This window comes from Falco naumanni, chromosome 9, assembly GCF_017639655.2.
Source record: "Falco naumanni isolate bFalNau1 chromosome 9, bFalNau1.pat, whole genome shotgun sequence".
Classification (NCBI taxonomy): domain Eukaryota; kingdom Metazoa; phylum Chordata; class Aves; order Falconiformes; family Falconidae; genus Falco; species Falco naumanni.
In genome coordinates, this window is record NC_054062.1 from 38,588,891 (window position 1) to 38,612,777 (window position 23,887).

General features: G+C 37.5%; 1 protein-coding gene across 1 annotated transcript in view; it reads right to left on the reverse strand.

Annotated features, from left to right (window-relative positions):
- Positions 1–23,887, reverse strand: part of BICC1 (BicC family RNA binding protein 1) — a 110,195-nt gene that overhangs the window by 46,113 nt on the left and 40,195 nt on the right. The window contains exon 3 of the mRNA XM_040607130.1: positions 10,065–10,134. Coding sequence (XP_040463064.1) covers positions 10,065–10,134 — 70 coding nt within the window. The remainder of the gene's footprint in view (positions 1–10,064; positions 10,135–23,887) is intronic.

Sequence of the window (23,887 nt, forward strand, 5' to 3'; positions counted from 1 at the left end):
ACATACTGTTGTGAAATTCATTTGCTTTTAAGACATAACTGAAAAACCCTCAACTTATATACACAGATATCAGCTGGACAATTGCATAACAGGATGAATCTTTTTTTCTTGTTTTCAGTGAGGTCAAATAAAAGCTGCAAAGCAATTTCGCTCCAAGCGTAGAAAGCTGACACAGAACACCCAAACCAGTGGCTCTGTTGTCACGGGCACCAACAAGGAAAAGGTATTGAAATGCCATGGCTTTTAAGATGACCTTTACTGAACTGGTAAAGTCAAACCTACAACTTTGTACTTTGGGAACCAAAACTAAATAGCTTTAAGAAAAATCCTGCTGACAAAAGAACACAGGCCTCAATAAACCAGCAGCCCTGAATGCCCTCTCCATCAGTGGGTTTGACACCAGGGCATGCCAGGCTGGAGGGCTGAGCTACCTAGCAGGTAGCTATGGATGCAGCGGGACAGACCTTAAGCATGCAATGAGGATAAAGATAAGACTACAACTGCACTTTTGGTAGTTGTGAAAACCGTTCTGTCTCCCCTGATTTCATTGCTGGCAAAAGCAGTTACTAGTCTTCCTGTTAGAAGTACTTGGAAAGAGCAGAAGCGAGCACACCTTTATCGTTATTTGCGACATGCAGAACAAGGCTGTCCTCAGGGTACGGTGATCAAACAGTACTGTGCCATGCTGTTATATGAAATTGTCTCAAACGGATGCACTGGGATCCCGTTTCCATTTATGGATGGGAGGAGACATGTGGAGTAACTTCAACAGCTCATCTTATAGCCCCTTTTTGTTGACCTACATATAACCAGTTGGAGAGCTCCTCTCCTGAGGGAACAGGTGCCTACAGCACAGTCATCAATTTGTCACCTCCACTCACCTGACTGGATCTGTTATTGACAGGGGACAATTTCCTTTGCCCTGTAAAGGTGGCAATTCACACAAAGGAAGGCATCCAACAGCACTGTAAATGCCTAAACCAATCCTCAGATCGGCAGCAGTGACAGAGCTGCTGGCAGAGTTCCTGCTATTACACAGTATGTTATTTGCTTTATAAGAAACAGAATAACATCAGGCAATCTGAACCTGTATTTCCATTCTTCTGCACAGAAAGAATGCAGACACAATGAAGATTAAAACTTGATCATGAACCAGTACAAAAGTTACTTTTTTTACTTCAGCATCTAAGCACTTAAGAAACATACGTGCTCTCTTTTCTGTGTCACTTTACATCCCTAGTTAAAGATGATAGAACCGGCTGTGGTTGCTCAGAACTGGACATCACTCCATACGTTTTTGCCTCCTAGCAAGAGTTAGGGTACAGTCTTGCAGGCCAGTTAGCACAATTTTCAAGAGCATTTTAGTGGATTAGAAGCTAAAGTTTGTCAAAAAGCTTCATATACCACTGCAGGTCTTCAAGGGCCTGATTAATTCCGCCCCCTGCCTGTTTGTTGTTGTTTTGTATATTTGTTTTGTTGTTGTTGGTTTGTTTTTTTTTTTTTTTTTTTGTGGGGTTTGTTGTTGGTGTGTGTTTTTTTTTAATTGAGGCTTAAGGCTCTAAGCCAATTAAGTGGCTACTCATAGCATGGAACTTAAGGTAGAAAAATAAGTTGACTATATCCCATGTTCACTCTCTTCCACGCAATTTGCTTTGGGTTTGGGTTGTTGGTTGTTTTTTTTTTTTCATGAAAACAGCAGAAGCTAAAATTACTGTAACTAGGAACAGACCACAGAGATGAAAGAAGGACAAAACCAAAAGTTGACCCAAACTACAGAAAGTTACTGTTACAGTACTCGTTCCATTTAGAAGTCTGAAGCATTTGGTACTCCTGTGATGCTATGTGACCTTCTCAGGTGGGGCTGGCTTAGCATTTAAGACTGACACGCAAAATAAGACTCAATACATCACTGCATTTACAGAAACAAACTGTGAATCCCTTTTACAGCAATTTACAGTAAAGAGTATTTTTCTTAGGCTTAAAGACTGATAAATTAGCTACACAGCTATGTACTGGCAAGCATACAAGCAAGTCTGGCACATTAAGCTCTGTTCGCTATTATTCCCCTCACCATTTTTAAGCAGTTTTGGAGATTATACGTGGCTACAAACGAAGAGATTGTCATTTTAGAAGTGAATGAAATTATAGGATGACTTTTAGAACTTAGCAAACAAAGACTTAACACAATTTACATGGGCATATTCTTTAAAAAAAGTAGCAAGGTTCACTTTTATATTCAAAGAATTAAGATCAAATAAGGCATAATTAAGAAATCTAGCTGTTGCAATTAAGTGTTTTCATATAATTGAAACCATCTCTGAAACGTACAACCTTTAAAAAAACCCAAACAAACAACAAACCACCCCCAAAAAGCTATGTGCTGATGCAGTAGCTCAAGCTTGTATGCAGATATCAATTCCCCTTCCTCCTGCCCTAAGATTTAAATCTCAAATTGCCAAGCAAATAATAAATGCCAATTGATTTGAAACATTTTTATGTTCAGGTTGCAGCCATGAACTGTTTAAATCTATATAAAGAAGTCTGAGAATATTCTTAACTTTAGTGTCCATGTTCACAGAAAAGTCTTGTTAATTTTCTCCATTAAATACATAAACATACAAACACCTTCACATATACCTTTATCTTAACTTTCCAGACTATACTGACTGTCTCCATGAAGAATTTAGTAATTCAAATATAAAAAAGCTGATATCATCCTCCCTTACTACATAATACAAACAGCAAAGAGGTTCATCCACAACCAGGCTAGCCTGACACAATTGACTCAACTTTTAACAGCGTCCCTAAATAGGTTAGATATTTTTATCTAGTCATTTTTTGAAAGTTTTATGTATGTAGACAAATCTTAAAAAAAAAAATAGAGCAATTCCTCTTCAACAATTTACTTACAGGAACACCTTTAGAAATGGTCTTCTGATACTGTACAGAGTGTAACCATTATTGTAAGCAATACACCGGGACAGATTTTATTACAAAAGAGCTCTTGCTTTTTCAAATCACTGAGGTTTTACAGCCTCTTATTGGGTTTTGGGGAGGTTGTGAAGGTTTGGTTGCTTTCTTAACAGTAGGTTTTTGATTTATTGGGGCACTTTTTTTTTTGTTTTAAGCCAAAAAAGCTAAACAAACAAGAAACACTACCTCCTCGCCCACAATCAAAATGAGAAGTTCAAGCTCCAAGCACAACAGGGGTAATTAGTAGACACTGTGTTGATAACTGCAGTTTTTCCACAATACAGCTAGTTCCAAACTACTTTTTAACAAAATTTAATAAAGCAGGCATAATATATATACATTGTGGCAATGGGAAAAAAAAAAAAGGAACTAATCTCTCTCCAGCCCAGAATAATTAAGTCATTGAAGGAAGACACAGAATTAAAAGATGTGTCATGGCTGCAACTATAATAAATAGGGATAACATGTACGTGTAAAGCCTGAGAAAAGGAAAACACGGAAGACTTAAAAAACAAAGCAATCCTAACAGTCACTGTTCTATGTACATACACACACACATGTATACAGCGTAACATTATGTACTTAAGTTTTCAATCTCGTAGATGCCTTCAGTCTTGTAGATGCCAAACTGCCACCTATGGTTTTCAACTTCCAAAGTTAAAAGACAAAGTAGAAAACAGCCTAAACTATTAGGTAATTTTTAGTTACTTTTATGCTTGTTTAAACTCAGACTTGGCCTTGGGGAAAATTTCAGATTGTATAACTAAGCTTTGCAAACATGCCAGCCTCTGAAGTACACCAAGCCACCTGGTATTTAGAAAAAAAATAAGTTTAGTAGCATATACTGAAATCTTTTTAGCATTCCAATGATAACTGAAAGCAGAGAAATCTACTCATTTCTCTAAACTTTGCATTTATTACAAAATATTATCAATGCAATGAGACAGTTGCCTGAAGTGATTCAGACAGACACTTAGCACTGCACTCAAAGTTTCTCAACTACAGCCTCATTAGGTTCATTGCTTTGCCTAGGGGTATTTTGTTTTTTGGGGTTGTGGTTTTAGGTTTGTTTTTTTGGGTGGGTTTCCTTTTTTGTTGGTTGTTTGTTTTTTTTTTTTTTTGGTGATTGTTGGGGTTTTTTATTTGTTTGTATTTTGACAGGGAAGAGAGAATCCAGTAACCTCCAGACAAACTAGAAGAGGTTATGTTGCTGTTTAAAGCTCACATAATCCCATGTAGCATTATTCTGTAGGAGTTATTAACTCTTACATTTTCACTGACATTTCATCATTAAATGTTGGGTTTGAACACAACCACTGACAATGCCTTACTTGCATCCATTAGTACATTGGAACAAACAATTTGAGGTGTAAGCCACAGAGGTTTTCTTTGCCATGTGTTTCACTGAAGTTTCTACGTGAGAAAGGCAGTCTCTGCTTTGTACAAATGTGGGATTCAGCTCCGTTCCAATATTGAAATCAATATTGCATAACAGTCAGGAAAGCATTTATATTTTAAGAAATGATGTAATCTCTCCATGGAACACGTGTGTAAATTATGAAGTGTCTGCACATGGGACACTAAAAACTGGCAAGTACAATGCTGAACTGCTCTTTGTTAACCACTTCTCCATGTATGATATTTTACTATAAGAGATTTAGCATCCAAAGCAGTTTCCACTTTTTAAAGATTTTTGCTGACAAACTACATTGAGAAAATTCAGTATTTGTAAAGAGAAAAAAAAAATCTGAAAATCATAAAAACAGATTTGAGATTTATCAGAAAACCCATGCCAGAAGTCTAAATAACCCAGCATTGTATTTGCACACATTCGTAAGGCTGCAGTCTGACACCACATCTTCTCTCCCTCCCTTCTTCCTCTCTTAATGTAAACTTCAGCTTTTATTACAATATTGGGAAACAGTTGAAAGTTGGCTTAAAGGTCTGAAGCAACAAACAGAGATTACATTTTAGCTTACTCTTGATATCTAAGGCAGTAACTTGCATGCAACTTTGGCCTTAAGTTCACCACGTAGTGACATTTCTGCTTTAACAAAAGTAGTAAGCCTCTAGCTTTTATCATAATGCCTCCTGGAATGTGCAAAGCTTTTCCCTTGTGGCTACACAACGTTCAAATAAATGGGAGAACTATTTTACTAGTTTAGTTTTAGTCTCTCAGTAGTTATTTGCCTCAAATACAGTATTACAGTTGATAACTTTATTTTGCGTATTGTCTCAGCAGTTTAAGATGCAAAGAAGGAAGTACTGGACTCTGCTTGCAAAAGGCAAAGTTTACAGAAAAGTATGAAACCAAACAGCCACGCAATGGATTCTAGCAGTGCCCACAACTACTTATTGCTGCCTTCCTTCTCATGTCTTCAGTGCCGCTGTGTTTCCTCCCCTCCTGCCATTCTCCTTAGATATGAATTTGATGCACCATATAAGTGCCTTTGAGATATGCTAATGAGAAGTAGCATGTAGTAATGGTTTTGATAACAAAAACTAGTTTAAGTTTTAAAAAGTTAATTAAGCTTTACTTCTGAAGAGAGTAGATGAAAGACTAAGTAAAACAAGGTGAGGAAAAAATGCACCAACAGAACATGGACTGGATTGTCTTTTTCTTAAACCAATTTAAAATGCATCAGTAACATTAGGAAGGGAAAACCTAGAAAAACAAACACAAAGCAAACAAACAAACCGTAAAAACAGAAACAACAAATGAAAGAACAGGTGACATAAAATAAGAGCAGCAAAAGAAAGAAAGGAAGAAAGAAAGAAAGGAGTGGGTAACTTCAACAGATGATGCAGATAAAGAGCTGGAGACTAATCTGGAAAAAGCAGAAGAGGAATAAAATTATGGGAAGAACAGGAAGAAAAAAAAGAGTGACAGAAGTTCAGTAAAAGCTGCCCTTTTTAGAAGTGAATGGTGAAAGAGACATCGGAGCTACCCATGCTCTGTAAGCTCCATTTACTTTGCATTTCTCCTTACCACTTTTTTTAATTTCCCAAAATTTCCCCTGCTCCAACTCGATGAACAAATTCCTGCCTAGAGCCACTAAGTTTCCAGGAGCTGAAATTATTCTTATATTGGTTGTTATCCAAATGCTATTTCAAGGCTGTCTGCATTCTGAGCACATTCACATCCCTGTAACTACTTTACAGCTATTGAAATAGAACAGCACGCACCTGTATAGAGGGGGGTGGGAAATCTAAAAGGAGAAAATAAAGAGTAAATAATACAGATGAAACCTAAACTCACATATACTCATTTTTTAAAGTTCCTAAAGAGGACCTTAAATTGCCATCAACAAACACCATGCTGAACAACACAATGTTCATCTGCTCCCAGTGCATTAAGCATTACAGACTCATACAGCCATACAATGTAGAAGACTGAGGACACAGTTTGGGTTAAAGCAGCTAGGGTTCAAACAGCTAGCAAATGCACAACACCCCACCAGCCCTCCAGTGGTAGAAATTATCCATGGTTTGTTCTAAGCCAGCCTGGTCAGCTATGTGACATTATAAGCACCAGCACCAGCACAGCAGAAAGGGCTGGACAAGAACAAGAGAGCAGGACAGGTCAGTATTTTGGGAAAGGAAAGGGAAATAATGTTAGCTTATGCCTGCTTTGAAAATGTTTGTGTAACTATAGCATCTGACCATTTAGGATTTGGCAATCTACTGTAAACTTGTATACCATTGAATAAATCTTTAGAAGTTAATTAATAGCATTCCTAAGGAGCAGTAACCATAACAGAGTAGAAAAGTATGTTGAGAGCAAGAGAGGAATGGATAGAGAAGTTAGTGTCTCTCAGTTTGATCTTTAATTTGTTGGACTACAGATGATCTGAAACCTCCAGACATGAGATTTTGATATGCCCTGAACTCTACAGCACACATGCAAAGCGGGGCAGGCGGTGCCAATGCCAATTGTTTCATTACTGCTAGACAGGAATCTGTCATTACAGAACCATTTTAAATTGTTTCACTTCCTTCTCTGAAGCCTTAATGTTATGGGATCTCCCTGTCAACCTGAACAAATGGCTTGCTTAAAGATACTACTGGAAGATTTATATCTGCTTGCGTGTTTTCTAAACATGAATTTCAAAATACTTTAACCCTCATCACCCCTCATTACTAGAGCAAGACTGCAGCAGCTGGTGTTCATTAAAGCCAGGAAATTCCTGTTTTCGTCTTTATAAATCTGTTAGAGTTGATAACTTATTATTTAATTCTAATTAAACAATAAATTTTAATTAGCAACTTTTTAAAATTCTGCATATGCTAAATCCAGACATTAGTCTTTTCAAATTAAAAAAAATCTCAGAAAATATTTATCAAGTTTGAGTTACTGAATTACCACTACAACACTGAATATATAGTATTTCACAATCAATTTAAAAGTTGTAATCCATATAACACAGAACAGAAACAATTTAGCAACTTGCAGGCCATCTACTGTTAGTGCTTCAGCTTCATGACAGTAATTTTTTTCCCCACAAGATCATAAAAACATTCTGGGTCTCGTACAGAACTTAAACCTTCAGATCCTTGCTGAACCTTATTATGCACACCTTGTCTGCAAATTTCAGTACCTGTGTTGTAATTAGAAAGATAACATGTACTCTGTCCTTAATGATTTAGTATCTATGATCTCAAATTAAAAACTGACAACAGCACCGAGAAGAACACTACATTAAGCCTCCTTTAGTGTTTCATAATGGACTGAACAACATGACAGAAATAACAGCACAGCTAGAAATGTCTTCCTAATGATTGTGTTTCCTCATATTTTGGGAGGAGAGCTGTGAATGACCAAAGGCCACAACATATATCCACAGAATGTGAAGCTACTGAATCTGCAAGCAGATTATCTTGGAACATTATATGAAAAATCTGGTATCACTTGATTATGATAGGGTACAGTGTATGGCTGGGGTACAAGACTGTGCATCCGTAACTGCTTCTCCCTCACTCAGTGCCTGCTTATCAAGCATTCATTTCCCAGCCAAGTAGACAGGGAAAGAGCACGTTATGAAGTTCAAGTCCCCAGAGAGGCAGACAGCTATTTCTTGCAGACTCTCTTCTCAATCACAAAATGTCATTAAATGAAGCTAGAGTATGTTAAACACTCAGAATATTTTCCCTATATAAACAGCTGTTGTAGCTGCAAATGGCAAGTTACAAAACTGCAAACAATTGATATCCAGTGTAAACAGAACATATAAACTACACTTTGTTTCACAAGAAATAGGAACCTCCAGGTTAAGGGGTTCTCTGTGTACATATCGTACTTTACTCTTTTAGGTGTATATACATACAACCTCCCAGAGCAAAGCTAGCCAGAAAGCAAAAGTCTTCACTCTAGAGCCACCCTGCAGTTCACAGGCATTTGAAATATCATTTTAAATAGCAATATGCTACACTAAAATACCTAGTTTGCAGCCTATCACTATCTAAAGTTTCTTTTGGCAGAGAGACTTTCCAGGATAATAATTTCCACTACAAATGCACACAGTATGCCCAGCTGTATTGTGTGTTCCCTCTCTTCAATTTTTAGTTCTACTATCAGCTCATAACTTTAAGCCATTGTATTTCCCCTGGTATTAAAATTAATTCCATATATTGATAGAGCTTCACCAACATTCTAATATTATCTTCTCCTTGAGATCACCAATAAAGAGGTTAAAATAATCTACATATAAAGCTGCACCTGTGTACCAGTCCAGAAGCCCAACCAGGCACCTCTCTGACCCTTCTTTTCATAGCCTTTCATCCATGTTTTTAATCTTCAGGACCAGGGTTATTTGAATTTGGAAGAAAACAAATGCAGGTACTGCTTTATACTTTTGTCCCTTCAAAAGAAAAAAAAAACAAAAACATAAACAAAAACTAACCTGCCTCAGTTTCCTGAGGAGCTGTACCTGTGTACCACTTCATAGCACCTCAGGCAGAAAGCGTGTAGAACGCCACAGGCAGAGCACAGGTTTGCACAGAGACCTTATCACTCTCACACAGGAATATATACATACATACGACACCTGCATTTTTTAAAGTCTGGATTCCTTCTCCACTTTTCCCCGCTCAAGTGTGATTCTTTTTCTTTTTCCATGGGGGAAGGATAATCAATTTGTGTTTCAATGCCATGTGGGAAAGTACCTCAGAGAATGAATCTTACTTTATACCATAGAAATATCATTAAACCTGCACCCTTCTGAAGAGATTATTTTCCTTCTCATGTGACCTTCTTCATTTACAAAGGTTGCTAGCCCACATCTCTACCTATACATTCTAAACATAACTTCCAGGTAAATCATTTGAACTCTACTTTCTTGGGTCTTAGTATGTATCAGCCTGAACAGAAATACATGCGGTGTTAAATCATCGTTCCCAATTTCAGTTTTCCTGCAGAAGAGGATTTAAGTATTACTTTGATTCAGTCACAGCTGTGATTCTTTCATAACAGAACTAGGAGGCTTACTTCAACAAGAGATGTTTCACATTGTATACTTGGTTCACATTAATAGGCTGTACTTCCAAAAGAAGCATCATTTAGAACACATAATATTGGCCATTCCAAAGTAACAGCTCTACTTAGGTTTCTTAAAGAAACTAAAAAAGCACTCAGACCGCCTCCGTCAGAGACACAATGAGTATATTCTTCTAACCCGGTTTGACCAACACACATCTTTGTGCTCTACAAAGGAACAAAAAACCCCAGAGAACACCCACTAATCCACACTGTTACCAGAAAGGCTAACTGACTTTGGCTGCTGTAAAGGAAAGAAACTGTTCAGATTAGATGCAGAATCATACAGAAGAAAGCACACACGGTTAAGACAGGAAGCACAATCGTATTGATGACACAGTACTTCTAGAAGTGCAAGCTACTTAAAAATGGGTTTGTCTGTCTGGTATCTATATATCACTGAGAGAACATCAACAAGAAATTCTTATAAAAACAGCAGACTGAAGTGAAAATATTTCAGGTGTGTCCAATATTCGTATAGTGACTCTAAACACAGGATTGCTTATTCTGTGGTTTTACTACTCCAATCCCACCCCATAAAAGTAACAAAACAAAATACCTTTTTTCGATTTTGCTCCAATCTTCAACTTTGATGGCCAAGCAATCTGTGTATTTGTTTCTTCCATAATCTGTTAAAAAAAAGCATTTATGAAAAATTAAGTTTTTATTTTTCTCCTACAAAGTCAAAAGTTCTTTTGGAAGAGATGACATTTACCGTTTTTAATTCTGTTGACTACCATTACTTATAAATAGCTCAAGTCATTAACTACTTCTCTTGCTTTCTTGAGAAGAATTTTTGTCTGACGATAGGTAGAGCTGAGTTCTGATCATTCAAGAGAAATCCAAAGAGCAAACCAAGGTGCTCAGCAGTTTCTACAAAGTTCAAATGACCACTACTAGCTACGGCATGCTCTATGTCCATCTCAGAGGGAATTTCAAAGCTTTAATATTTTTATTCTACTGTAGTTATCTTAAAATGGCTTCTAAGTAAAGCCAGTCAAATTGAAATCAAGTCCTTTTGAGTCTCCATAAGTCAAGATACATTGCTTTGCCTTCACAGATTGTTGGTTTTTGTTTGGTTTTTTGTTCCCCCCCCCCCTTTACCTGAAAGGAATCTTTCATTGTAAACCTATCCAGACTAAAGATTTTACTTCCTGGTTTAGCAGTTCAGAGTAGAGATTTGACAGCATTTGTTACAACACAGTGTGCAACCTATGTGTAAATCTCCAACCAGCCAACAGGGAAAAACCCTACACACACACTTATACTTTGAAATCCATCTAGTCATTTGGCTCAAATAGACTCTCATTCTGTTGCCACCTTTTGCTTTAGTGAAAAAAATCCACTACCCGTAGGCATATTACACTGAAATTTAATACTGGCACAGAGTTATAGTGCATCACTAAGACATTTAGTAGTAATACAGAAGGAACTGAATGACATCAAATACATATATATGAATTGAAATTCAGTTCTAAAAAATGGTGGGCATGTCTACTGAGACAAAGATCTTCTCTTATATTGAGATCTCATCAATAAGTATGACGAGATCATGCCTCTCAAATTTGAGATATGAGAGTATCTGATTATGAGTAAGAAGAGAGTATCTCATCATTATGAGGACCTGAAGAGATGAGAAAGATATGCTCACATTAGTGCACGACAAGATGGTTGTAGGATGCCAAGAAGATGCATCTATTAAATATCATGGTAGGCTGCATCAGACAAGGCAGTTTTTAATACATGTTGATTATGGAAGGCCCTGATGAATTTTCACCTGGAACTGTCCAGTTCTGTTCACACATGGCCAACATTTTGTACAGCGGCAAGCAGAAGGGTCCTCACTCCTTTGAGAATTTCAATAGCTTATTATGAAAGAGATTAATAGCAATCAGTTTGCTCAGCTTGACTAACGTCAATTAGAAGGGGTCCTAGAATCGCAGACATTGGGAAGAAAGGGAAGAAAGAAATGAAGTCATTTAAGTCCAAACTCATGCTCGCAACAAGGCCAAGTGCAAAGTTAGGGTTGCTCAGACCCTTGCCCTTCACGCTCTCATTACCTCAAAAGAAGGCAATGCCACAGCCTCTTGTGGCCACTTTTACTGAGAAATTATTTTCTCTTATCTGGTCAAGTTATCCTTGGCTTACCCTTTGGTCATCATTACCCATGCACTTTTAGGAGGAGCTTGACTCAGTACACTTTCTAATCACCCATAGGGTAGCTGAAGCCTACTACTAGACTCCTCTTTGACCTCACCTCCTCCGTGCTGAACAAACCCTGCTCTCAGCTTGTGTTTGTAGATCAACTGCTCCAGGACCTTGACCAAACTGGTGATCATCCACTGGAGTCACTCCTGCTTGTCAGGATCTTTCTTAGGCTGAGGGAGACTTAACTGGACCAAGTACTCCATACGCAGCCTTGCAGTAACCGAGCAGGCAGGAGTAACCACTACCCTCTGTCTGCTGGGTCAAACTATTTTAGACATTGAGTCTTTGTAAAGATACAGAGGGTAGTAAGTATTGAGGAGATTATTTAATGCATGTAATGGTAACAAGTAAACAAGTGCTCACTCTAAACTTGGGCTGTAAGCTAGAAGAAGCCATAAGTCAGAAGAACTAAAATAATTTGTTCGCTGTAAATAGGAGAGAGGTAGGAAAGCATAAGGAGAGGTGTATTTCAGATGGCAACTCTCAAAGTCTGGTTCCTCCTGTATATAATAGAGTATTTGTTCAATTTCCTCAGGAGGACTAAAAAATAATTGTGCTCTTTTGATTGCTGAAACAAATAATTGCAATACACAAAAAGCAGACGCTACCCAAAAACCTCAACTCCCCCCTAAGGGGGTCAGGGGGGTATTAAGCAAAGCAGTACGTTTTAGTCCTTCTAGTCATCTGCAACAAGCGTAAGCAATATCAAAAATATAAAATCCCAAAATAATTAGCAAAGCCACTTCCAAAAAGAAAATGAATGGATTAAGAAAACAGCTACGATACCAGTAAGTTTTCCATGATAGTATAATTCAGAACTAAGGCAGACTTCTCTAACACTTCTGAATTCTTATCTTCTACATCCAAATCCCTAGGGCATCACAACTTCCAGATTAGTATACCACATGGAAGAACTGAAAGTGTCAGCCAGACTTCATTATACTATATTTTTGGTTTCAGCAACTATTGGATAATAAGTTACAGCTGAAATAAGACATTTCCAGGAGGGTGAAATTCTATTGGCAACATACACATACTTTCCACAATTTTCCAACCAAGATGTGAAAAAAGCTCTATCAAAGAATTCACTTCTGTGAGATAGAAGGATTTGGGCCAGGATTATTTTTAATTGTGCAACAGGCGATGAAATACACAGAAAACAGGAAGGCATTATCTAAAAGAGGCAGGGAGATGCTAAAACAAAGAATGGAGCAGGACTGAGTTAAAGACCTAAAAGGAACCACAAGAGGGGAGACAGGAGGAGTGAATGAGTGTCATTGAAGACAAGTGTTGCATCCCATCAGTCCTTTACCCTCTGAATAAAATTTGAAGACTTCTGCTTTAAAGAAATTAAATCCTCCCCATTTCTCATACTAAACCAAAACAAAATGAAAGCCCACAACTTCAGAGATGCACACATACTGGGGACTTAAGAGAAAGATGCATATGAGATCTTCAAAGGGAAAGTAGTCTGACTGTCAGCCACTGAGATTTGGCCACCTAATATCCTTAAGCTCTTTGGAGAATGCAATGCTAGAAATTACCACATTAGACCAAAAAGACGACTCAGTTTGGTCACTACAAAGAAAAGTTTATCTGCTGTCTCAGGCAGTTTGGAAAGAAAAAAAAAAAAAGGAAGTCTGGATGCATTTAAATGAAATGCATTTATTGAAGTATAAAAATGCTTAAGAGTATGTGCTGGCTTTCAACTCCAAGCAGTAAAATTTATGATGAATTCCAAGCTGATTGCAATAATCATCTTTTCCAGAATTTTGAAAACCACATATTATGTAGGAAAAAAAAAGGAAAATAGTTTTTGCTGTAGCACTTTTTTTTTTTTTAACCAGTGAAAATAATTTATCTTGCCTGTAAAACAATTTGAGAATTTTAACTGCCTAAAAAGGTTTGTAATGAAAAGTAACTTCTGGTTTTATTTGAGAAATTGGGGCTTTCATAGGAACCCTTAAGAAAAGTTTGAACTATATTGCCTACTTTTAAAACTATTTATTGTATTTATTTTATTATTTATGTATTGTAGTAGCAGGAGTGTCACAAAGCTCTAGAAAACAAGAAACTGAGTTTTTAGTACAGCTTTTAAACTTGAAGGTAAAGATGTCGAAAACTGTGACAGTAAAACTCTGCAGAGCGTAGATGACTGCTGCATCAACTTCTAGCTCTGTTTTACCATTCTAAGCCAGGCAGTTTTCAGTGCCAGGATTTTATTTTTCTTCCTGAAACAAATTTGGAATCATTCCATAAAAACCTCAACTGCATGTTGTAGTGGAATAGTTTTCTTAGTGAATACTCAGTATCGCGCCACATACCCTGAAAACAGCAGTACTACTCTCAAAAGAACAAAACAGAACTCAATTTACAAGTAATATACGTATAATACATGTATTTTAATTGTGTAAATACTTCAGTTACATAACACTTAGATTCAATCATCCCTAGGCTGCATTTCCACTGTGATCTCTGCGGAATAGCACCTCTGCTTCGGCTTCCCTATTCATATAAAGAAATAGGGTTTATACTAATCCGTAACTCTCCTCGCCCTGAGGGTTCAACTGACCAAAGAGAGCAAGCATATTTGGCAGCAAGATTTAATCCTGTAGTAAATAATCTCTTGCTTCTTCTCAAAATGCGGGAAACCCTAAGAAATCATCTACCTACATCTCCCCTCCTTGCACTTTCCCCACGAGAAACAGTAGTGTTTACACAGCCAAAATATGTAAGCTGTTCTCAGTGGAGAACATACAGAAGATGACACAAGATAGTGGAAGATACCAACAACACAAATAAGACTGTGCCGTGACCCTGAAAGAATTGGCTCTAGTTACAAATCACTGGGCCTTCAGAAGAAAAACATCTAGCTCTAAGGCAGCTGGAAGAAAAGCTTTTGGCTTCCTTGTATTCCAGCTTGAAAAATTTATAGTTTAAGCACTTTGGGGAGTTTTTACATTAAGACAGTAAGAAATTATTTTTTCCTTACGTTGTAATTTTTGTTTAGCTGATTTTGGATGGAAACTGGAATGCCCTGAATGCAAAAAACCAACCAACCCAAACTCCCCAGAAGCCCACAAGCATTTCAGAAGTCAAAGGAAGTATTTTTACACAGAGTAGATGAAAAAGAACAACATATCAAACAGACCTTTCTTCATTTCAAACAAGCACATTAAATGACAGTAGTATTCTTTGTAGGTAGTGATAAGGTGTCTATTTCTGATCTTCCCACCTTGGGGATTCACACATCTTGGCCATTTCTGCTTCAGTCCTTATTCACAGTGAAAGGAAAAATAAAAGCTAAGAGGGGAACCTGCATATGCCAGTAAGTTTCTGCAATTGGTTTTCTCAGCTTTAGCTCAGCAATGAGCTCATTCCAACAGAAGTGACAAAAGTAAATCTCAAAGCTGCAAGCATAACTCTCAAAAAAAGCCAGTTTGTTAAGCGAGGCTTTATGCAAGGAATTAGCATCCTCAGTTTAACCTTCCTTAATACAACAGAAGATACACACAGTATTTTAACTTGTAGAGTACTTAAATAATGAATAAGCATAGATGTTAAAAATCTTGTAAACACATTTAAATTCTATTTTTAGAACAGGTACATGTTTATCTTAATCTATATTCAAGAACTTTTTTTTTTAAATACACAATAACATATTTGGTAGATGCACAGATTTTTTCACGCTAGTAAAAATCCTAGAAAGAAATGAAACTGTATGCCCACCGGTGGTTTTTATTTATCTGTCTGTGTCATGTTTTGAACAGCTGAGTTTATCTTCAAAGATTTTTTTCCTAGGTTTTCCTCTGTGCAGGTTAAAAACAAACAGAAACATTTAGGTTTACATCAACATCATCAATGGCACTACACACATCTAAACATTTGAGTACTGCAAGAGTACCTTATTTTCAACTATCAAACAAAACAAATCCTCAGAGAGCACTAACTCCTTTGCTACTTGGTATATTTCAGAGACAATGCTCCACTTCTTGTAAGCAGACTGCAAATCCTGTTCATGAGCGAGGTGACAAATGCTGAAAGCAGGACATGCCGCATGAGGTATTTTAGCAGACTGGTTGAGTAAATTATACAAAAGGAAATTAAACTTAATAGCTAAAGGTGATCATATCCACGAAAATAAGAACTATTCTCTCTGAGGCAGCATAGAACACAGAGGTGGATGAGAAGCAGCAAAGAGAACACAGCAGTGATTCTTCTAAATTAATCAGCACTTCTAAAAGTGAACCAGTTCCCTCTGGTGCACTGGGGGAAGGTTCTTTCTTCAGTGGGTTAAGTGACAGAGCAAAAGACAACGCTATAGGCAAATATACCTGTTGGATCTTGGTTTTCCCTCATAAACTGCCTCTGTGTACTGACAAAAAAAAAAAACCAAAACCACAAACCATACAATCAAGATGGGGCCCAAACTATATTCTGAATTACCTTTAGATTCACTCTTCATGGCATTCTCAACCCTACACTTACAGATCTCAGAGACCATTTCTTTGTATGAAGTAGTTTTCCAGCAAGACAAAAAGGTATGACCAAATAAGATGTGATTTTCCAAGCAATATGAAGTTTAAAATTGAAAGTAGTTTGAAGCAATGCTAACATAACAAGTCAGAGGAAAAAGCAAATGGGGAAAGAGGGGAAAACTGACATGCAGCACTGTCTTAATCTCAGCTACATGTGAAATGTCTTGTTAGTAGACACAAACACTCATTTTAAGACAGATACATGTCCTTACCCACCATCATTTACAAATGCACAGAAGCTGCGTTTGATACCAAAAGTTTCTGCTTAAGTATCCAGTTTTCATACACCAAGGGCTCCAACTGCTTTAGCTCAAAGTAGCCACAAAAAGTAAACAGGCAACTCAACAAGTATTTCTAAAGCGAACTGAATAAGAAAAAGTATAAGCTTGTATTGAAGAATGGAGCTTTAAGAACCATAATGAAAGCTGGGGTTATGCACAGAACATTTAGAAGTCTGGAGTTCCAGATGATCATCAATTTTATTTTAATTGACAAAAAGAAATAATTTCTTTTTAAGAAGACAGACACACAAATTAAGTTCAGCATGAACACAGTTGCAGTTTTGATGCAAAATCTGCATGTAGTTAACAAGGGAAGAGTACTAGGGCAAACGGAGTAGTTATCCAATTCATTAACTCACAAAAAAGTGCCAAAATTCAGCATTGCAGATTTTACTTGTTAAAAAATTTTAACACCCAAATAAGCATATTATTTTAGAAAACAAAACCATTACATGTACAGTCTAATTCAGTATTAACCAAATGGTGATGTGATAATTTAAAAATCAGACCTCACGATGCCCAGTAAAAACAAATATACAAAACTTTTGCCCATCTCTGAATGTTGTTTCACAGACGTAAGATGTTCATCTTGCATCTTCTGCTTTCAGAGAAGTAGTATTAGAACAGTATGTACGCATTTAGAGCAAAATAAACAAGTTTGCTCTTATAATTTTATTTGAAACATGGAATATCACTTGCACAAAAATAAAAAAAAAAATCTATATAAAGCAAGGAAGACTGAAGAGTTGGAATAGCCAAACATTCTATATGGGCTGATACTCATTTCTTCTGCTTCCAATGCAGCAGTATCTGAGCTCATGACTGATCCCTGAACATGAGTTTTGGCAGCAAGAACAGAGCTATGGGTGTAGCTGGAACCAGGAGTATTATATTTAATGGTTTGTTGTTTTCTGGGGGTTGGGGGAGGAGAAAGCAGGGGAAGAATAAGGATGGGAAGGAAGAACAAGACACAGAAATGAATTGTGTAAAGTTACTCAGGAACGGACAGCGTGAATTCATCCTCTGAAACTGGTGAGGCTGGAGTAAGCACTTGAGATGCTGGACCCAGAACATGACAATGGAACAGTTTCACTGCTGGTGAGAAAATATAAAGCATGTAAGTTAAAAAAGAGGAGATGACAAAACCTGGTCCTGTTTCTGAGCACAAGCAGCAGCAGATAGCCACGAGGCACCCACACGTTCCAGACCAACACACCATTTCCAGTTCACAGTTTGTGCTTCTGTGTGGCAGAAAAAGCTATCTCCTGTGCAGAGTGGCAGCACAGTGAGAAAACGCAGAAAAACCTTTAATAATTTTTTTTCTTAGAGTGCCGATACCAATAGTGTACATTAAGTGTAAACTACTTAAAAATACACAACAAAACAATGCACAGGGACGACAAGGATTGCGCTCCAGATGTGCAAGTCTGTGCGCAAGAAGGAGCATTATGAAACAAGTGCCTTCCCAAGTGCAAGGGCACCAGTGCATGTGTCTTGGACGGTAGGGGTACCTGACTTTCCTATTTTATATTCCAACTGTCAGAACCCCCAAACACATTTTGGGGGGAAAAAAAAAAAAAAAAAAGAAAAAAAGAAAAAAAGAAAAAGAGTATCGCTATGTGACTACTTGGCTAGCCCTTCTCCCCTAACTTTGTCTTTGAAAAGGATAACATTCACATTATTTTAGAGACTACCATATGGGATACCCAGTATGGATAAGGTTCAGTACTGCCATACATAGTTTTTTCATTCTTCTGCTGCAAGTAATTTGTTTCAATATTGTGGGAATTTGATCCTTGCATACTAATTTGTCCATCTTTGTTAAACTGATTTTTATTTTAAGTTAACTGTTAAATGACAAAATTAAAGTGTTTGAATTTTCCAACTAATCTAGATTCAGGTATAAGAAGGCAACAGAAGAAAAACATGCCTGTTTCCCATTCACATACTTCTACACAGCTTCATGTTAGGCTAAGCAAAATACTAACATGCTTTCCTCCAGCTTCTCATGACCAGTAATTTTGTGGTCTGCATGTACAGGCTTAGAGACTTCTGCAAAGCAGCAAGTAGGCTGTTTGTTGTCAAGGGCTATAACCTAGCCCAGATTAACTCTAAACAAATTTACCATAATCACTAGGTACTCACAGCTATTCCTACTGACTTTATCAAGAAATAAGGTAAGCATGTGCAGGATGAAGTGGTATTGAAGCTAAAATTACAGGACAAAATTAACATTATAGGCAATGTATTCATTTATTTGTACTTTTGATCAGTGAGTATCATCTGATAATACTTCAAAAACTAATTAACAGATTATATGTAAAGGCAATAAAGGCAGCAGAGTAAACAATACCAGCTTTACAACTCAAACTGTCAAGCTATAAATAAAAGCTCTGAATCGGTAAAGAGAGTTGGGAAAAGCCATCTATGTGGATATGGCTTTGGAAATGGAAACAATATAAATAAGGCATTTTTAGCTTAGAAGGGAAAAGAACACATGCATGCACACACATGACTTTTTTTTAACCTTCACTTTACCTGAAATGAACTGGCAAAGATCATTCTTTAAAGAAGGGTCTTGTTAAGCAAGCAAGTATTGCAGCATTGTTCCTGCATCCAAAAACGGCATTAAGTGAACCTTCTGCAACGGTGGGTTTTTTGGTTTGTGTTTTTTTTTTTTTTTTTGTTTTTTTGTTTTTTTTTTACAGAGTTTACAGAACTCTGTACTTGACAAATACAGCAAGTAAAGTTAAGTGAGAAGAAAACTACGGATCAAATGCCCTTACCTATAGAGAAACATTAAAGTCCCCCCTTTACTTGACTTGAACATTTTGTTCAACCTCAATGGAAATATTAATCAGAAGTCACCTGTAGTATTTTTATTTAAAATAAATTACTAAAAGTATAGTCAATAATGTAAAGGGATTATCTAAGCATGCGAAATATAAGCTATAAACGCATCCATGTGTACAGCATTAAGGAGTTCTACACAAATAATATAAATAAGGGGAAATTTATCCAATTAAAAAACCCTATTACTTAACAATGAAGCCCCCACAGCACATTGTGAGAAACACCAATATGCAGGCAGCTCTTCTCTCCAAGCAGAAGCAGCAAGTCTCCCTACAAATCAGGAACCCAGTGCATATTATTGATTTGTATCATTCTCATACTCAACTCTTCATTTTTTGTTTTTAGAGGGGAAGGACAGAGACCAAGTATTTCTGAGGACCAGAATCTCTCCCCTATTTTAAGAGAGCATTTAGTTTTCAGAGTGAAAAGGATTAGGCATCTCAATCAAGACTGTGGTGACAAAATTGCTCCTTCTCTTTTTGCTTTACAATACAAGAGATAATGCACAAAACATTAAGTATAGCAATAAGGTAAAATAAAATGGAACATCATCATCAACTAAAACTCTGATTCACTTGAAGTCAGAACAAGCTCCAAGCAGTGATATAGACAGTCACTATGTATAATACTACACGATCAAAATTGCCACTTTTCCTGACCAAGGGAATTATTCACAAGGAACTCAACAAGGACAGTGCTGTTTTAAGGCTTCCAACTGCAGTGGGCACTTCAAGGATCAGGCCCATCAGAGAGCATTTTCATAGTACAGGTAAACCCTCAAGGTTGTCCCTATTATATCAGAAGCAACATAGAAGAAACTAAAGATGAAATAAACAATAAAACCCCCAAGCATGATTGCTATACTAGAGACGTGACTAATGCAGTTTTCCACAAGAATGAAGCCTTCCCACCACTTAGCTCTGTCTGAACTAAGCAAAAAGTTAAGTAAGCATTCTCAATTTACCTTTTTAGAGAAAACGATCCAACCTAAACAGTCTCCTTCTTTCCACTAGGTGTGGTTTTGCCAAACGGGAGACAAACCTCTCTCAAGATTTCTTGCAAATGTTGACTGCCACTGACATTCTTTCAGCTTTCTAATCCATACCATTCTCTCTGAGCAGTCACTTCCTCTTCCCAGGAAGCTACATGAGAGGAAGCTCAATGTAAATTAGAAGCGCATGCCAGCATTCCCATCACAGCCTAGCACAGCCGGGTGCTTTAAGCAAGCTCTGGAAATGTGTGGCCTTAATATATCCTTGTCACATGCTAAGAGCCAAACTCTACATGAAGAGGTTATTTTAACGCTAACGCAGATACGGATTTCTAGCCAGAGAAAGTGGACATTGTGGAACCATTTTCTGCAGTTCAAAACTGCTCCTGTGGTTGAAACAGAGACAAAACCCATGATATTGTATAATAACCATGAACTCACGATGTCTCACCAGCAAGATAAACAGCACTGAAAGAAACCAATAGCTGAGCGGTTGCCATCAGAAATGGGAATATAGCCTTAGGGAGACTATAATTACAAATAGGCAGTTCAAGAGAAGTCATGGATGAGGACACATGGAAAGCCCTTCAGAAGTTACTGCTGAACACTGATAATAATCAGCCTGAGACATCTTAGTCTCAGGTCAATGATTAATATTTTAATGCCTGAAAACGCCCTAAGCAATTCACATTTGAAGCTCTACCGACATGTTCCACGTTCAGAGATTAAAAAGGAAGACAGACCAACTTGCAGCCTGACCTACCGCAGACAGAAAAATAACAATTTCAGTTACATCTATGTGCATCAGTATATATTATGTATCCTTAGAAAAGCATTCATGTTTAAGTAAACACTGTATCAATATATTCACACTCAAGAATTTTGCCAAAGTTAGAAGGTTTGTGCCAGATCAACCTAACAAACGTTTTTTGAAGGTACAAGTGAAAACACAGGATGCTGCAAAACAAACTCTTTTACTATCTTAGAAAAACAGAGCTTGAAGCAGCTTTCTTACTGCCTTTGCTGCCAGAGCCTCCTGAACAAATAGGTAATGTACATTCTGGTACACACATGCAACATCAGTGCATTTGCATCTTCATACCTCCAAGCATGATTACGTCCCCTTCAGGGAATAAGCGAGTCTACAGTCAATAGAAGCACGAGCATTTAAACACACATTTTGCCTAAATCCAGTGATATCTGAAAAACCCTTAAGTGTCTGCAACTGTGCAAAGGAGTATATTCTTAACACCATTTCTCTTGGATTAAAAATAAAAATAAAAAAAAACCAACACAAAAAAACCCACACCAAACACATCAAACAAAACCAAACACCCCACAAAACCTAAATAATCTCAGACATTCAACAGCAATAAAACCAAGTTACTTCTGGCTGGTAGTATACTGTGCTTTCCACAAAACCAAGTTCTACAAACAAACTCTTGAAAGCCAGGAAAAGAAGATCTGAGGAGCCCCTTCAGAAATACTCCAGAAGCCCATGCCTAACACATATATGCACTGAATTATGCTGAAATGAGCAGCTTCCATCTGATCTTGAGTCAAGCATCTGGGCAGAGCACCACACGTGCATCGTTTCTAGACACTACCTTCTGCACATACAGTCCCCATGTTAGCCCAAAAGCTCCACCCAACTTCTACTAAAATCACAACTTTCACCTACCACCCACCATACTGCTGACATGCCATGATAAGGCCAGATGTACACTCTTGCCCTGAGAAGTTTCAGAATGAAAGTTTATCAGCACTAAGATTTCCAAGTGCTCAAGAAAAAAAACAAAACAAAACTAAAACCAAAACCTAACAACAAAAAACCAAAACACCCACTTGATGATGCAAGAACTAAAAGCAACCAGAAACAATGCATTAAATTCCCCTCTGTCCACACGGCTGACCCTGATCTGTTTTGTATTATGAACTCTTCAGCGAAGAGACCCGTCAACTTCTCACATTTGATTTAACAGTGCCATGCAGATCTATAGTGCTACATCAATTACATGGTCCTTGGAACAATGTCCTGGCTTTCCCTGGGAAGGGCCTTGCTTGCCTATGAGGCATGAACCAGATGTTATGGAACTCGATGGAAAAATTCCACCATCAACCGAAAAAGGGCTTTCGGTAAAGAACAAGTAATCATTTAATATTATGTATTATTCACAGAATAAATTAGGTCAATAATATATAGAGCAAGGCCCACAAGGATCTTTCACATAAGTAGCATCACACAACAGCAAACCTATCCATGTGTATTTAAGATTATCTGTCACTGAACTGGACATTAGAGAGCTCTAGAGAGAAAACTATCACCTTATTTACTTACTCCTTGCTATGTCATTAGCAGCTCCCAGTGGTTTTGAAAAATCCACATTAGCCCATGTTAGGTCCCCCCCCTCCTTTGAAGCAGTATTTAAACTTAGAAATACTAGAAGAAAGTATGCTAAAGTCTTCAGATTTTTTGAAGTGATGCTACCAAAAAACTTTTATCCACTCTTCATTTTAATTCAGGAGAGGAAGGGGCTTCCCCACTGTGACAGGGGAGAAATATTAGCTTAATTTGTCCCTTGCAGGCAAAAACTGGGGCTTGTTCTGTAACTTACTGGCAATTGCAGCACATGCACTTAGTCCTGCTAAAATGGTCAGTGAAATAACGCATTTTGACATTTAAATTGTCATTATTAAACTTTAAAATTTAAAAGCTTATATAAGCAGTTCACATCCACTAAGAGTCTGCTTGATTTTGAAAATCCAAGAAAGTAATACTACTAGCTCACACATTTGAAGACCAGTAAAAGACTACTTAAGACCAAAACCTTGCATTAACTTAATTTTCTTTGAGAACATGACAGATTCATTAGGGCATACTATATATAACAACAATCCAGGCCAAGTCCCTGACTTTTAGCCCAGCTCTGCGAGCGTATGAGGGCAAACTAATAAAAAACCCCAAATACTGTCCCCCTTTGCCCAGCCACCAAGCAAGATCCAGCAGCCACTTAAGAGTCGCCTGCAAGTTGGCAGCATTGTCTCACTCTGTCCAGTACCAGCCTCCTCTCCCCTCTCTCTCGGTCTGCATGTCTCAACACATGGAATCACCTTCTTGAACTTTTGCTTTGTTGCTGCCATCACTTCAGCGCTCATATGAAAACTGCTTCCACCTCACCCCCGCCACACCACACAGTAACTTCAGTACACTGAGAGTAGAGCTTGTCAAAAAATGCTGTACGTGGCATTATTTACACAAGTTACACCCGTTCTTGATGTACCTCTTAAATGATGCTTTTCCCCTCCCCATTCCAGTTGCCTGCCAATAACGCCCTAAAGAAAATCTCATTTTCAAAACTACTTAAAAACTCCCACACAGTTACTATAGCTTCGAATTCATATTAAATTTCTCATAGTATCTTGCCCCTTTAGTTTGCAATGTGTTTCTAATGCTACAAATCACTTTCTTCCTTGCTACACAACCTGAAACACATGAAAAGAGTCTTCATTT